General features: G+C 51.6%; 6 protein-coding genes across 6 annotated transcripts; 3 read left to right on the plus strand and 3 right to left on the minus strand.

The window, feature by feature from the left end:
* Positions 1-262: 262 nt before the first annotated feature.
* Positions 263-1449, minus strand: A1O5_02738 (uncharacterized protein; the record flags this gene model as incomplete). Its single annotated transcript, XM_007743352.1, has 2 exons — positions 263-1042; positions 1303-1449. 2 exons carry the CDS (start codon positions 1447-1449, stop codon positions 263-265), a joined length of 927 nt encoding a protein of 308 aa, XP_007741542.1.
* A 2171-nt stretch (positions 1450-3620) lies between these two features.
* Positions 3621-6632, plus strand: A1O5_02739 (lysine-specific histone demethylase 1; the record flags this gene model as incomplete). The annotated part of the gene is made up of 1 exon (XM_007743353.1): positions 3621-6632. One exon carries the CDS (start codon positions 3621-3623, stop codon positions 6630-6632), a length of 3012 nt encoding a protein of 1003 aa, XP_007741543.1.
* A 677-nt stretch (positions 6633-7309) lies between these two features.
* Positions 7310-8541, plus strand: A1O5_02740 (uncharacterized protein; the record flags this gene model as incomplete). The annotated part of the gene is made up of 3 exons (XM_007743354.1): positions 7310-7688; positions 7907-8141; positions 8289-8541. 3 exons carry the CDS (start codon positions 7310-7312, stop codon positions 8539-8541), a joined length of 867 nt encoding a protein of 288 aa, XP_007741544.1.
* Positions 8542-9258: 717 nt separating this feature from the next.
* On the minus strand, positions 9259-9831 carry A1O5_02741 (uncharacterized protein; the record flags this gene model as incomplete). The annotated part of the gene is made up of 1 exon (XM_007743355.1): positions 9259-9831. One exon carries the CDS (start codon positions 9829-9831, stop codon positions 9259-9261), a length of 573 nt encoding a protein of 190 aa, XP_007741545.1.
* A 473-nt stretch (positions 9832-10304) lies between these two features.
* A1O5_02742 (serine/threonine protein kinase) lies at positions 10305-11982 on the plus strand (the record flags this gene model as incomplete). The annotated part of the gene is made up of 2 exons (XM_007743356.1): positions 10305-11225; positions 11275-11982. 2 exons carry the CDS (start codon positions 10305-10307, stop codon positions 11980-11982), a joined length of 1629 nt encoding a protein of 542 aa, XP_007741546.1.
* Positions 11983-12551: 569 nt separating this feature from the next.
* Positions 12552-13613, minus strand: A1O5_02743 (uncharacterized protein; the record flags this gene model as incomplete). Its single annotated transcript, XM_007743357.1, has 1 exon — positions 12552-13613. The coding sequence occupies one exon, from the start codon at positions 13611-13613 to the stop codon at positions 12552-12554; it is 1062 nt and encodes a 353-aa protein (XP_007741547.1).
* Between the last annotated feature and the right edge of the window lie 52 nt (positions 13614-13665).

Genomic DNA, 13665 nt, shown 5'->3' on the forward strand with positions numbered 1-13665 from the left:
TATAACCTAGGGGTTTTGCTGGCGTCGAATCCATCGCGATTCGGTCGCCCGGCTGAGACACGATACCAAGAGTAATAACGAGGTTAAAAACAAATGAAGCGGTCGCGTGGCGGCCACGGGGGAAGAGAAGCCACGATACCTCTTTTTTGAGAATTGTATAGGCTCCTCCATTCACCTCTGTTACGATCCAGCCTCGAGAACCCTGAGTCCTGAGTCCTGAGTACCGTGTCCTCTCCCTAATTCTTTCTACATGTGTACTGTTTCACCACCATTTCTCACAAAGAACTCTCCTTTCCTCCATCCCGGGGGCTTTTGCCAGCAACGCCACGAATTCGTCGGTCATGGCGGGCAACCCGCAGACATAGACGACCGTGTGATCCCTGCCGCCTTCAGGTCCGAGGGCTTCAAAGAGATCATCATGAGTGATCCGCCTGTATCGCGTTGCCATATTCCCGTCTTCGACTTCGTCTTCTTTTGTTCTTTCTGTGCCAGACTCTCCGCTGGTGACGAAAAGAGTGTATTTGAAGTCGACACGGTCGTGGTTCTTCCACTTCTCGGCTATGTCTTTCAGTCTCTTCTCAAACAGAATCTCCTCCTCCGCGCTGCCGGTCTCATCATTCTTCTTATCCCGCCTTGAAGCATACAGCACTCTGACGGTTCTTGTCATTCCACCCGCTTTGTCCGCGCCCAATACATCCAAGGCCGAAATCATGCTCATGATGGGATTTATGCCCACCCCTCCCGCGACAAAAACCACTCTGTCCAATTTCTGGCATCCTTCTTGGCTCAATGTCGGAGGTGGGTAGACGAAATTCCCGCCCACTCGGAATGTCACCGTTGAGTTGAGGATTTCTTGGGCGGGACGCCAGAGGTATGCCGCGGGTGGGTTTGACGGAGATGACTGAACAGCCAGTTCTATGTGTGGGTCATCTTGGGACTGAGAAGATGATTGAGGCGGTGACGTGATGGTGAAGCCGCCGACGACGTCGATGTTGGGAATGTACAGGTCTATGTATTGGCCTGGAAGATGATGGAGACGCGGCTACTAGAATGGTTGTCCATGTGAGCCTGGGAGTTCCCTTGAGAAAGACAATAGACGTCTGGTGGTCAACTGAATTTGCATAATCTCAGAGACGCAAACAGTAATGTTCCATTGTTTATATTGCCCTTGGTGGAGAGCAAACAGCACAGGGCGGCAGCGCCATATCTCGAAAGCAACACTTTGCTCTCGTCTGAAAAAGTGGAAAACACGGTCGTAAGGGGACAAAGATTGTTATGACTTGATGAATGAAAGGCACATACTCCATCTCTTTGCAGGCTGAGTCTCAGTAACCGGATCTTGGAATTGACATGTTCAATCTTGCTCAATCGGGCTGTCCATATCCCCTCCTGACGGGGATCTTCAGCAGTTCTGATAATATGGGGAATCGAGTCTTTTACGGTCGCCATTCTTCTCGAACTTGTAAGAAGATAAAGAACAGGCGTGAGAGGGCAGGTTAAGCGCTTGAGATTTGGTTCGACGGCTCGCACCCCACGAGAAAGCGAATTGGACAATTGGTTCATAACATAATGGTATTCGGGCAAGGCCTGGTAGATCTTATTGCATTCCGTTAAAGGCCAAACAGGAACATGTTGAAAGTGGTCAATCGAACGTGGAAGTCGAAGGTTTGAGCACGAGTTGTGCCCCGTTGACGACGGAAACGGCCCCGCCTGCGTACAATACTGGCAGTCTGCTTGTGTGGTACTCAGTGAAGTCAATCCATCATTAGAGATCAGCCAAAGAGCACGAAGGGGGCTTTGTTTGTGACAAGAGTCTTATATTTCTTCGCTTATTTCGACGTCTTTTGTCTTTGGCTATGAGGCCAGAAACAGCCAACCTAGCAAGGGACCAGCAAGACCAGTCGCCTGCGCTCCTCCACTAATTGGTCTCGCCTGACAACGTCTTCGATGGCCATGCAGGAATCGAGCATGCAACAACTACCATGCTTTTCTGATATCGAGATGCTCTAGTTTTCTTGTGACTTTCTTCCTTTGCCCATGAGGTTCCTGCTTTTTGGCCCATAGAGGTACCTACGCACTTGATCAGTCCCGTCAAATTCCTGCTCCGCAAGGCGAAATTTGCAGATATCTGGCAGAGGCGATGGTCTGAAGAAGTGCCTGGTTCTTGGAAGCGGAATAAAGCATCCTGAATCGGCGACATCTTATGAGAGGACTCTGGGTACCACCAGATGTGATCGGATCGAGATTCTGTCGTGTCAGCATAGATCCCGATATGTGACCCCAGCCGCACAAAGCAAGCAGATATCGAGCATTCACCTTCAGACGTTTTTGGTTCATGTCACGGCTGGTAGCCAAAGTGTGCTCTTTGAGTGGGTGGAAGCCAAATACCTCTAGAACAATGACCATGATAGCCATTTGTGGCGGAAGGCCGACCACAATGCATCACTCAACAGCGAGCCATCACACATGGACATCAATTGGATCGTGACTATTGGGTATACACATGTGGGCACCGTGTCTTTAATGAAATCTTGATGGGTGGATGGCTAAGCGCCGTATGAGGGGGATGTGCCCTGGGAGCTAGGTGGCGACAAATTTTTCACATGGTTGGTGATATCCACCATCAACGTCCGTTGAGCGAGCACGTCAAGGCCCGAAACACACGTTGACGCGACCGCAAAGGCTTTCAGATATCTCTTTGATGAATTTCCATTCGTACCAAAGCTTTTTCAAGTGGATCACGGCCAGCGCAGGAAGAGAGGCTGTAGCAATGAGGGGCTGTGATGGGTGCACCCGGATGGGATAAGGAGGAGTCGTGATGAACCGCAGCTGGTGGTCTCATGTTTGAGAGCTGGCCATGTAGATGAATGAGAAGTTATCTCTCGTTGCAATGATCTTGATGATATCTTGGACGATCCGTTTGATGGAAGAAGACGTGATGGGATGAGATGCGGTTGCATCAAACTCGGATGGTCAGAGCAGCGCCGAGATGCTCCAATTTAGTTAATCGTGGGCGGCGACACGGCTGGGACTTTCTCTCTCTCAACCTCACTCCTGCCAATACATCCCCCTCCCCCTCGGCACGACCAAGTCTGATAATGCACTCTGGTCGACCTACACCCCCATTGCGAACGGTGTGGAGGATCAAGGGCGAGAAAAGAACAGCCTGTGCAGGCCAGCCGAAAGAGTTTTCGATATTAGTGGAGCATATCATACCACCGAGTCCAGGGAGGGCGCACCAGGTAACGAATACCTCACACCTCACACACCCCGTCTGCCCCCCTTTTCGCCTTGATAATGCTAATACTATCCAGTCCCTCCGTTAAAAGACCGATTCGATCATTTCATTTTACTTCCTGACCCATCTTTCCACATATTGCGCCTGGCCTTCGCCAATATCAAATCACTCATTGACGGGCATATGTCTTTATGGCGGCAGCAATAGCAATATCAAATACCAAGGAAATCATGTCTACCACAATACTCGACGTTGGTGTGGCACAGGTGTCGATTGCAGCTGGTTCAAGGTATGCTGGCTCGCTTTGTGCGTCTTGGACGCAGCAAAGTCATGATAGTGGTGGCCATTTTGATACTGATCAAAGCTCAGCCATGATCAAACAATGCATGACTATTCGGACGACGACTCTGTCATCAAGATGGAAAGCGACTCGGACGATGCTTCATCAAGCGGCCCAGTCGCCGTCTTACGAAGCCTGCAGCTTGAAAGCGAAAACCGAGACTCTCCCAATAGCTCCATGACCTCGGGTTCCGTCACCTCTTCGGCCGCAGAACAAAAGACGAAAATCATCCTCAAGATGGACGTCAAATCTGAAAATTCGAACAATGTAAGCCCGTACATGTTCTTGAAGGCCTCGACGACCTGCCGACCCAAATCGTCCATTCCCCCGAGGCTATCCCCGTCCGAGTATGCCAGTCAGTGTGTGGCTGCGGCAGAAGCCTCAAGGCTCGACCCGTATGCCTTGCACGAAGACGAGCACAAGTTGTTACAAGACAAGTTGTGCTACTCCCACGTCACGGTATATCTGAATATACGAAATGGCATTCTCAGGTTGTGGTCTCGAAATCCAAGTGTAAGCGTCAACCTCGATGAAGCGATCGGTTGTGCAAGAGATGAGCGATGGACCCGCCTTGCTTGCTTTGCATATGAATGGCTTGTGCGACGAGGCTACATCAACTTCGGATGCGTGGAGCCACCCTTCGTCAGCCGAAGTGTTGGCCGTGGCCGCAAAAAGGAAGCAGCCCGAGAGACCGTTGTAGTCATTGGAGGTGGCATGGCAGGCCTCAGTACCGCACGGCAGCTCACCAACCTGTTTCGGCACTATCCCGATCGTGCTCTTCCGAGGATCATTGTACTTGAAGGCCGTGACAGAATAGGTGGGCGAATCTACTCACATCCACTTACCAGCATGCGATCTTCCAGGCTCCCTCCTCATCAAAGACCCACAGCCGAAATGGGTGCCCACATCATTGTCGGTTTCGAACGCGGCAATCCTCTCGATGCGATTGTGCGTGGACAGCTTGCTCTCGAGTACCACCTCCTGCGAGACCTTTCTACCCTCTACGACATCGATGGCACACCCGTCAACGGCGTAAACGATGCAATGATTGAAAGATTATACAATGACATCCTCGAGCGTACTGGTCATTACCGACTCAAGCACACCGTCAAGAGAACTGCACCAGGTGACAAAGATTTGATTGAAGCGGGACGTGATCCTCCAGACGAGGACGGAATCACCATCAAACAGTTTGAAGAAGCTACTGCTCTGGGCACGATCGACCAGCTTTTGCCAAATAAGAAGTCAAAACGACGTGGCGCAGGCCACCGTGCTGCGAAGGGAGACAAATCCTCTGAGGAAGTGGATACCAGTATGGAGACCAAAATGCAACTTCCTGCGGCGCAAGCAGCCAAGGAGTTTGGTTTTCTGTTACGAAAAACAACTCAGATGCATGAGACGCTAGAGCTCGACGGTCTTGCATCACAGCTCAATCAATCACTTGGCGCTGTTATGAATTCTGGGGTTGATCAGTATCAGAAGTTCCTTGACCTCAAGCCATATGCTCTTCGGCTGATCAATTGGCATTTCGCCAATCTTGAATACGCAAATGCGGCCAATGTCGACAAGTTGAGCCTCCGGGGGTGGGACCAGGACATTGGCAACGAGTTCGAAGGAGAACATGCCCAAGTTGTCGGTGGCTACCAGCAGGTCCCGCGCGCGTTGTGGCGTCATCCAGAGCCCCTCGATGTTCGAACACGAAAGCCTGTCAAAAGCATCCGATACAGCGCCGTGGGCTCCCAAGCGAAAGCGACCGTCACCTGTGAGGATGGCCAGTCAATTGAAGCAGACAAAATTGTGTTTGCTGCTCCACTTGGAGTACTGAAAGAACAAACAATTCAATTTGATCCACCTTTACCTCAATGGAAGCGCGACGCCATTAGGAGGATGGGATTTGGCTTGCTCAACAAAGTGATCCTTGTGTTCGAGAAACCCTTCTGGGATATCGGCAGAGACATGTTCGGTCTCCTGCGCGCCCCTCGCAACGGCCAGGGTCTCCACCAGAGCGACTACAAAGAAGGCCGTGGTCAGTTCTATTTGTTCTGGAACTGCATTGACACAACTGGGCTTCCGGTCCTGATTGCTTTGATGGCCGGCGAGGCGGCGCATGAAGCCGAAAGGCTCAGCGACGAGATCCTCGTTGGGCAGTGTCTGGAGCAGTTGAGCAATGTCTTTGGCGCCAAAAATGTTCCATTACCACTGGAGTCAATTGTGACTCGTTGGGGGTCGGATCGTTTTGCTCGAGGGACATATTCTTACGTCGCGGCCGAAGCAAGGCCCGGTGACTATGACCTCATTGCAGCACCGATACAGAATCTTTTCTTCGCTGGCGAAGCCACAATCGCAAGTCATCCGGCAACCGTTCACGGTGCATATCTGTCCGGTCTTCGCGCAGCTCACGAGGTCTTCGAATCCATCGTGGGGCCAATCGCGATCCCACCGTCGCTCGTGCCCGCCGCCAGCGCAAAGAAGTCATCCGCTCCGGTTGAATTGAAACTCATGGAAACTCACATGGCACAAACTGGCAAAAGGAAAGGTGACGAACTGCTCCCCGCAGGCACTTTTACGAGGCCTGTAAAAGAGAAAGATAATGCTCTGCATGAAGCATGGGACGCAGCGATGTGGGTCCGGATTTATGACGATCTAGGACCTCCACCAGTCAAACCACAAAAGGCCAATGTAAACTCTTTCCTCCTCTACTCTGGAGAACACTGGGAAGAAGTTAAGGCCCGCCTTGCAGAAGAACGAAAGAAGAGTGGCAGGAAAACGAAACAATCCGAGCGCGATCAAGTACGAGTTGAGCTTGGGAAGATGTGGTCCGCACTCTCCGAGGAAGAGAAGAAGCCATACACGGACCGCACCAACAAGAATCGCGAAGAAAACGAAAGGGCCTTGAAGGAATGGTCTGTCAAGGCTGCGGAATGGGATCGGCGCACCTGGGAAGTTAAAGACGTGTGGATCAAGGAAGGAAATAGTTTTGAAGAGTTTTGCAAGCGGAAACGGGAGGATGAAGCCGCCATGGACGCCGAGGCCGCAAAACGAGCAAAGGTCTAATAGCATTACATTAGACTCATTGCATTCAACGTCGGTACGGTTTATGCAAAACCAAGGCATCAGAACGCTGACGAGCTCGATATCGGGAAACCGTGTATGGCATATTTGGTATGGGTGAATTTAGTGAGGTATCAGCGCTCTCGGGTGTTTTTTCTCAGCCAATTAACAGCTAGATCAGAGTACATGAACGCACAGTCAACGAGCACTGCATCCCTTCGACCTGATATTGAAATGGTAAGATTGGGTAGAGGTAATTCAGCCTCGCCCCTATGGCCGGCCTTGCCAGATTTGCTATGCCGATATCGGGCTGTACCCCAGAATCTGGATTTGCTATGATCCGAAGGAGTGGGGGTTGGCTCACATCAGATGTCAAATAGTACCTAAGGTCATTCGTATTCAAAAAGTCAAAGCGTGCGAATACGTCTCCCCGTATAATACGTCCGTGTCTTGCACTAGCGGTCTAGATTGACGAGGGGTCTGATCTAGACATAGGAGACACAGGTCTATCTTCGTCACATCAAACTGATTGGAGACCTCGTTCTGAATCCCATTCTCTATATCACTATTCCCATACACCTCTCCAAATTACGCTCAGGCAGAACACAGAAAGACACAATCCTCGTCCATCGAGAGAATCGATACAAAAGAGTGAGAGAAAAAAAACAAACAAACCGAAAATGGGCCAATTTTACGAAACATTCCCGCCCTCGCTCGTCCAATGGCTATTGGAGCAAAAAGTCTTCTATATCGCCTCGGCCCCCTTGTCGGGCGAAGGGCACGTCAATGTCTCTCCCAAGGGCGTCTCGGACAAGGGCGGGCCTTTCTTTGGCGTCATCAAGGAGCCCAAGAGCGGCTCTCCCATGGGCATTGATGAGGTCGAGGACGAGGAGAAGAAGAATGGAAAGAACGTCGTCATCCGCAAGTTCTGGTACATGGACCTGACGGGCTCGGGCATCGAGACGACTTCGCACCTGCACGAGCCCGGCAATGGGAGGATCACGGTCATGTTCAACGCGTTTTCGGGCCCGCCCAGGATTTTGAGGATCTTCGGCAAAGGTGAGTGAGTTCGCGGTTGTTCGATTCGAGCTAGCACAGCACAGCACGCAAGCCATTGAGAGCATGAGAGAGCATTCAAGAGATGGAGGGTAGGCCCTGGGCGCCTGACGTATCCCTTCCCCTTCGACTCTCACGAAGCCTCTTTCCAGATGAAAGATTCCTCTCTGGTAGCAAAGAGTGACCCAGCTAAGTCATTGCCCATTTTTTTTTGGCCGCAGGTACGCCTCTTGAGTACGGGACACCGGCATTCAACGACATCGTCGCATCCCAGAACATCACCATAATCCCGGGCACCCGCTCGATCATCCTGGTGGATATTCACCAGGTGGGCACGTCGTGCGGTTTCTCCATGCCGTGCTACGACTTTGTCAGCTTCAGACCCACCTTGAACGATTTCTTTGAGAAGCGCGTCGCGAGCGAGAAGGCTGGGAAGAGGGAGGATGGAATTGAAAGGTTTTTTTTTTTTTTTCTTTTCTTTTTCTTCCCCTCTCCTCCTTCTCCCTGCCCGCTGTATTTTTGATCTCACCCTCGTCTCCATTGTGTCTTGTCTTGTTCCTATTGGCATGACACGGTGGCGCTGGCTGACCCTGCTGCTCCTAGATATTGGGCATATAAGAACGCATGGAGCATGGACGGCTTGCCTGGCTTGCAGCGTGGTGTTAGGACCGCCATGACCGACGACGTGAAACCCATCAAGAAAATGGTCGGGCCATATGCGCCAACGAATGGTCGGTCGCGACGACCAAACAAGTTCTTTACTCTAGGGCATTTGATTCTGGTGGCCATCCTGACTGCATTGAGTACCACTGTTCTAGTTCTGGTTCTGTTGAGGGTCGGAAATGAAAAAAAATAATTTTGGGAGAGGGATTTGGAGCTGAAGCTTTGCAGTTTGTGAATGATAAAAATAAAGGTGGAGATGTGCTAGTATGGGGATGCGCGAAGGGCAGATTGATTCAATTCATCGGATAAACAAGGAATCGAAAGACTTGTGCGAAAAAGTGTATAAAACCTTGACCAGACATGATGTATTCTGCAAAGGTCAACAGGGAGAGTTGGCTGCAAATTGACAACACTCCCATGAAAGGTGAATAGTATACGGAATACATAGAAGAATTTCCAACCTTCCTCCAAAACCCTGACCAGAGAGGTGCGAAGTTGTCGCGCCAACTCTTTACAATGTCCAACCATCAGAGATATCTTGACATGTCTACCGCCATCTAGTGTTGAGCTACTGATGGCATTGTCGGCCGACTGCGTGATGTCGGCAAGGTCATTCTGAAAGAGGCCATGAATCAGTCTCCACCGCTCTCGAAATTCAAAAGTTTCGAGGATGAAAAGATTCATTCCGGTGTGAGTCCCTCGGGCGCTGTGCCTTAAGTAAGCGGGCGAATAAGGCTAGCGGTGGGGGGGAAGCGAGCTCGTTGCATCGGCATGCTTTTGAGAAAGTCCCGTCAGGGATGCATTTCTCTCCTGAAAAGCACATTCCTTGGGTGGAATATGGATCCTTGAGACTCGTGTGCCTGAGGTTGTAGGTTACTAGTATGGAACCCTGGATGCCGATGTCTGGCATTCAGCCTTTCTTGGTGGCCATTTCGGAATTGTCCTGCGCCAATTGGCACACGGCCACTGCGTTCCTGCCTACCCAGTCGAGCTCGTAAAAGAGTGAATTGGGCTTATCTCTGGAGCGGCGTAACATGCGGTGATTTTGGTTGGTTGTCTTGCTGCTCTTTTTACTTCGCCGTCGCATTGATTTCCGTTCAACTCGGCCTTGAAGAGTTTTGGACCTCGAGAATAAATTTTCAACGAGATATGCTTTGTACTGGTTTGTTTTGGGATTCGGTTCAGGGGTATGCTCTGAGGTTGTCCAGTCCTCGTCACTGGACGGAGGCGTGGGGCTGAGGGTGGTACGCTCGAGGTCGCGTGGGTCGAGGAGGGCGAAGTGTCCTTCAAGATACAGGTTGTAGGAATTGCGTCTGAGGAATCTCGGTGCTTCTCTGGTTTGTTCGAGAGAGTCTAATCGTGACTGCAGCTGGGTGGCAAAGAGGTGTGCTGTCTTCTCTTCGAGGAAGCCGCGGATGCCATCGTCTGGGATGACGGACGGAGATCGCGTCCTTTCTTCCCGCCAGGCACTGTCATGCAACATCAGGACGAACTCGTCATGGCATCAGGTGCATAGGAAGAGGTTTGGTGGAAGTTGAGGTTGTCGACGTGGTGAGTGATGGGCAAATGTCGTTGTCGTGCGGGCCCAGCCACCGCGCAGCACGTGCACCGGGTGCCAAGCCGGCAACGACGGGAAATTCCGGTTATGGCCGAGCGCAAATGCCACTCGTTTGTCCATTGTAGACGAGCACAACTATTGAGCATACAAGCCATTTGAGGATTGCTGATCGAGTCCTATTTCTGGCACAAGTCTGATGGAGTGTTGTTGCAGAACCACGATGCAGCTGTTTATCACGCTGTGAAATGATATTGAAGAGATGACCAGGGCGGTACCCTTCTCGGTGCGTCTGCCTATTTGCACCTGACGCCTTTTGCGACCGTGTTTCTATATAAACAACGGGCGTCCCCCAAAAGCAAGACGGAATTCTTCGCTCTCTCGGGCAAGCCACATGCACAATGGCTGAGGCGGGCAAAGAAGATTCCGAGACTCTACCCAACACGCCAGATACAGTGCCCCTGGATGACCACTTCTTCAGCCCCAGGACCCGTGCAAGGCTGCAAGGCGACTTCGCTCGTCTGGTCCCCGTCAATCACGCTGCAGTTCTTGCGTTCCATTCGATCGCCGAACGTACGAGGCTTGACCCAGATTGGAATCCTCACATTCGGAAGTTCCTCTTCATCGAGGAATCCGCCCGCCAGCTTTCTCCTGAATGGGATGGTAGCGATGTTTCTAGCGACACAACAGGCGGGTACCCGGCTCAAGTGTTGATGGGCTACTACAGACTCAGTTTGGAGATTCTGACCAATCACACTAGACTAGGCTGGGTTATTGGCAGTGGCAGAAAGGATCTCGTCAATGGTGGCGTTGATTTCCTATTGACCCTCCAGAAAAATAGACATCATGTCCACGGCCGACATGCTCGGCTGGTCCATCATGCACAGAATGGCGCCTTGATGCTCGTCGTTGGCAAAGGCAAGGTTGTTCTTGTTAATGGCATTGAGAGACTGGAGGGCTCACAGCGAGTTCTCGGGTCAGTGCGTACCGCCCTGTCGTTCGGCAATCTATCCTACAATTTGGAATTTACGGGACTGAATGAAAACAACTATCGCCAAAAGCTAGGAGAGCTATTCACGAAGCTCCATCCTGATGGCGACGTCCCCCCAATGTCTCTCGAATTGACGCCCCTTGAACACCACCATGAATTGCACGGGTTTCTGATACACTCCCCGTTCGCATCTGGCGCCAGCGGTGTGGTGTCTGCCGGCTTTGAAAAGTCATCCGGCCAGGCGGTGGCGATAAAACGCGTCAAACGTACGCCAGCGACAGTTGCCCGAATCCAACTTGAAATCCAAATTTACAAGAAAATAGGTAACCATGTGAGTCTGATCGATAATCTATGCGTGATGCAAATGCTTACGTGGGAAGCCAAATCTCTGCCACTTGATGGCTGATCTATATTCTGGAGGTGATGAATACAGCACGGGAAAGTCCAAGATTAATGATGTCTACTTGGTGCACTCTCCACTGGCCAGACAGACATTTCTTGAATTGACCCTCTCAAAAAAGTCATGTGACGTCCGTATGTCTGCCTTCCACCAGGTCTTGAAAGGCCTCGCCCATCTTCATCACCACGGAATCATGCACCGAGACTTGAAGCCCACGAATATGATGATAGTGTCGTACTCACCCGTACATGCAATTATTATTGATTACGGGAGTGCGACTTTCGACGCCACCTCGACAGATCATTACTGCGGAACTATTGCATATCTTGCACCCGAAATTCTCAAACTCAAGTATCAGAACGAGAGTCTGGGCCGGGACCCTTATGATTGCCGTGTTGACGTCTGGGCCATGGGACTTTCAGGGTATCAGCTTTTCTTCCAGGAGCCTTGCAGATGGGAGAAAGGTGTTAGCAGTGCCGCTCATAAAGTCATCATACAAACCTTGAAATCCCACCCAGCATCTATTGCTGACGTGCTTGAGAAGATGCTTTCGTGGCAAGGTGCGCATCGCCCCAATGCAAATGAGCTGCTTCAGGCCAGTATTTGGTCCAAGCTTGCCGAGGGCACTGAAGCTCAAAACATCGACACTTCTCCATCTTCGTACGCTCCAAAAAGATTGAAGAGATGAGTTTTGTGGAGCGGCAAGACATTTCAAGGCACTTCGTGGCCGTATCCCTCTAGCCGATGCAACGGGCTTTGGTTTGCCAAGTTTCGCTGTACGCGCACATACAGAGCGGTATTTACAACTGTCGATGAATCTCCCAACCGTTCAGCCGACATGCAGACAACATTCAAAGCTTCCAAGATGACCATCTAGGTTCACAAAACTGCCAGCTTCAGTGCTGGAATACTCCTCAAACGCCTTTGTAACTACAGCTGCACACTGCCTCAGGTGCCCTAAAGAGTCGTTTTGCGGCAATTTCACAGGAAATGCAAACAAGGTGCCAAGGCGCCATGCTCTGGACTCTACCGCCTGAGGTACGAGATATGCGTGTCTTCGAGACCTATAGAGAGAGTACTGAGTCGTTATTCAAGCTTTTCCGGTTCACCAAGCATGATGGACACTTGAGCTCCATTTAGAAGAGGCGCGGCCTAAGCCAGGATATCTCATGAGAACGGAGCCGACTCCGAAACATATACTTCCAGAATCAATTGTCTTCGCACAAAACTCAGTGCCATCAGAATGAGTAAATGCACCTACAACCGACTTTTCAACTCTGGACCGGGCCACCAATCTCGGACCTTTTTCATGACCCAACTGGCGATGCCCGAATTTACTTCTTCAGGACACTCCAAATTCCCCCAATGGCCAGCTTTGATGACAAACTCGGTCAAATCCTCGCACGTCTCTCTCATTTCCTTAGGGCATTTTGGGTTGTCCACCGTCTGACAGACGGCATCATACTCGGTGTGGACAAAGAGGACGGGCATCTTTAGCACGCCGTTATTCACGCTCTTCTCGAGCGTGTATTTCCGATTCGCGGCATGGTTCAGATACCAGGCTGTGGCACCTTTCCAGCCGTTCTTTGTTGCACTCGCAATGAGTTCGCCGTATATCTCATGATCCAGAACCGTCCTTTCGAGAGGGAGGTCAGGGACGGTTGCACCGGGGCCCCCAAACCAGCCCTTGTGCTTGGTGACCTGAGAGGTGCGAGCGGGTCCCTTGCCGGTTTGCGGGGAGCCTCTCGAAAACACCAATTTCAGATATGCGGGCAGGTTTGATTCGAACTGCCTGTCGACGGCCTGGGGGTGTTGCTCGTAGAAGACCTGGTAGTCCCACTGCCCGTAGGGGAACTCGCTCTCCGGGTAGAGGTCTCGGTCGACCAGTTCAAGCAACGCCGGCAGACCCAGCTCGAGAGTGCGGTAGGGCACCGAGATGCCGACAATGGCGCGGCAGACCTCCGGGTGGTGGCTCGCGATGGCATACAAGGGGCCACAGCCCCAGTCGTGGCCGACCCAGACGGCATCCTTCCTGCCCAAGTGCTTCAGCAGCTCCAAGAAATCGGGCACGAGCTTCTCTAGCGCAAAGTCGCTCGGGTCGTCGCTCGTCCAGGTGCCGCCGTAGCCCGGCATGTCAGGGGCCACACAGTAGAAGCCCAGGCTCGAGAGTGAGAGGAGCTGGGGCTTCCATGTCAAGGCGATGCCGGGCCAGCCGTGGAGGAAGACGACGAGGGGCCCGTTGGCGGGGCCTGCGGTGAGGTAGGTGTATGATTTTGCGGAGGCCGGGGAGGTGAATTTGTGGGATGTGATGGAAGACATTATTGGTTGTTGTTGTTGTTGTTATTATTCCTTCGTTGGTTGTGACGTACCG

Source organism: Cladophialophora psammophila (assembly GCF_000585535.1).
Source record: "Cladophialophora psammophila CBS 110553 chromosome Unknown aczJe-supercont1.3, whole genome shotgun sequence".
NCBI classification, from domain to species: Eukaryota; Fungi; Ascomycota; class Eurotiomycetes; order Chaetothyriales; family Herpotrichiellaceae; genus Cladophialophora; species Cladophialophora psammophila.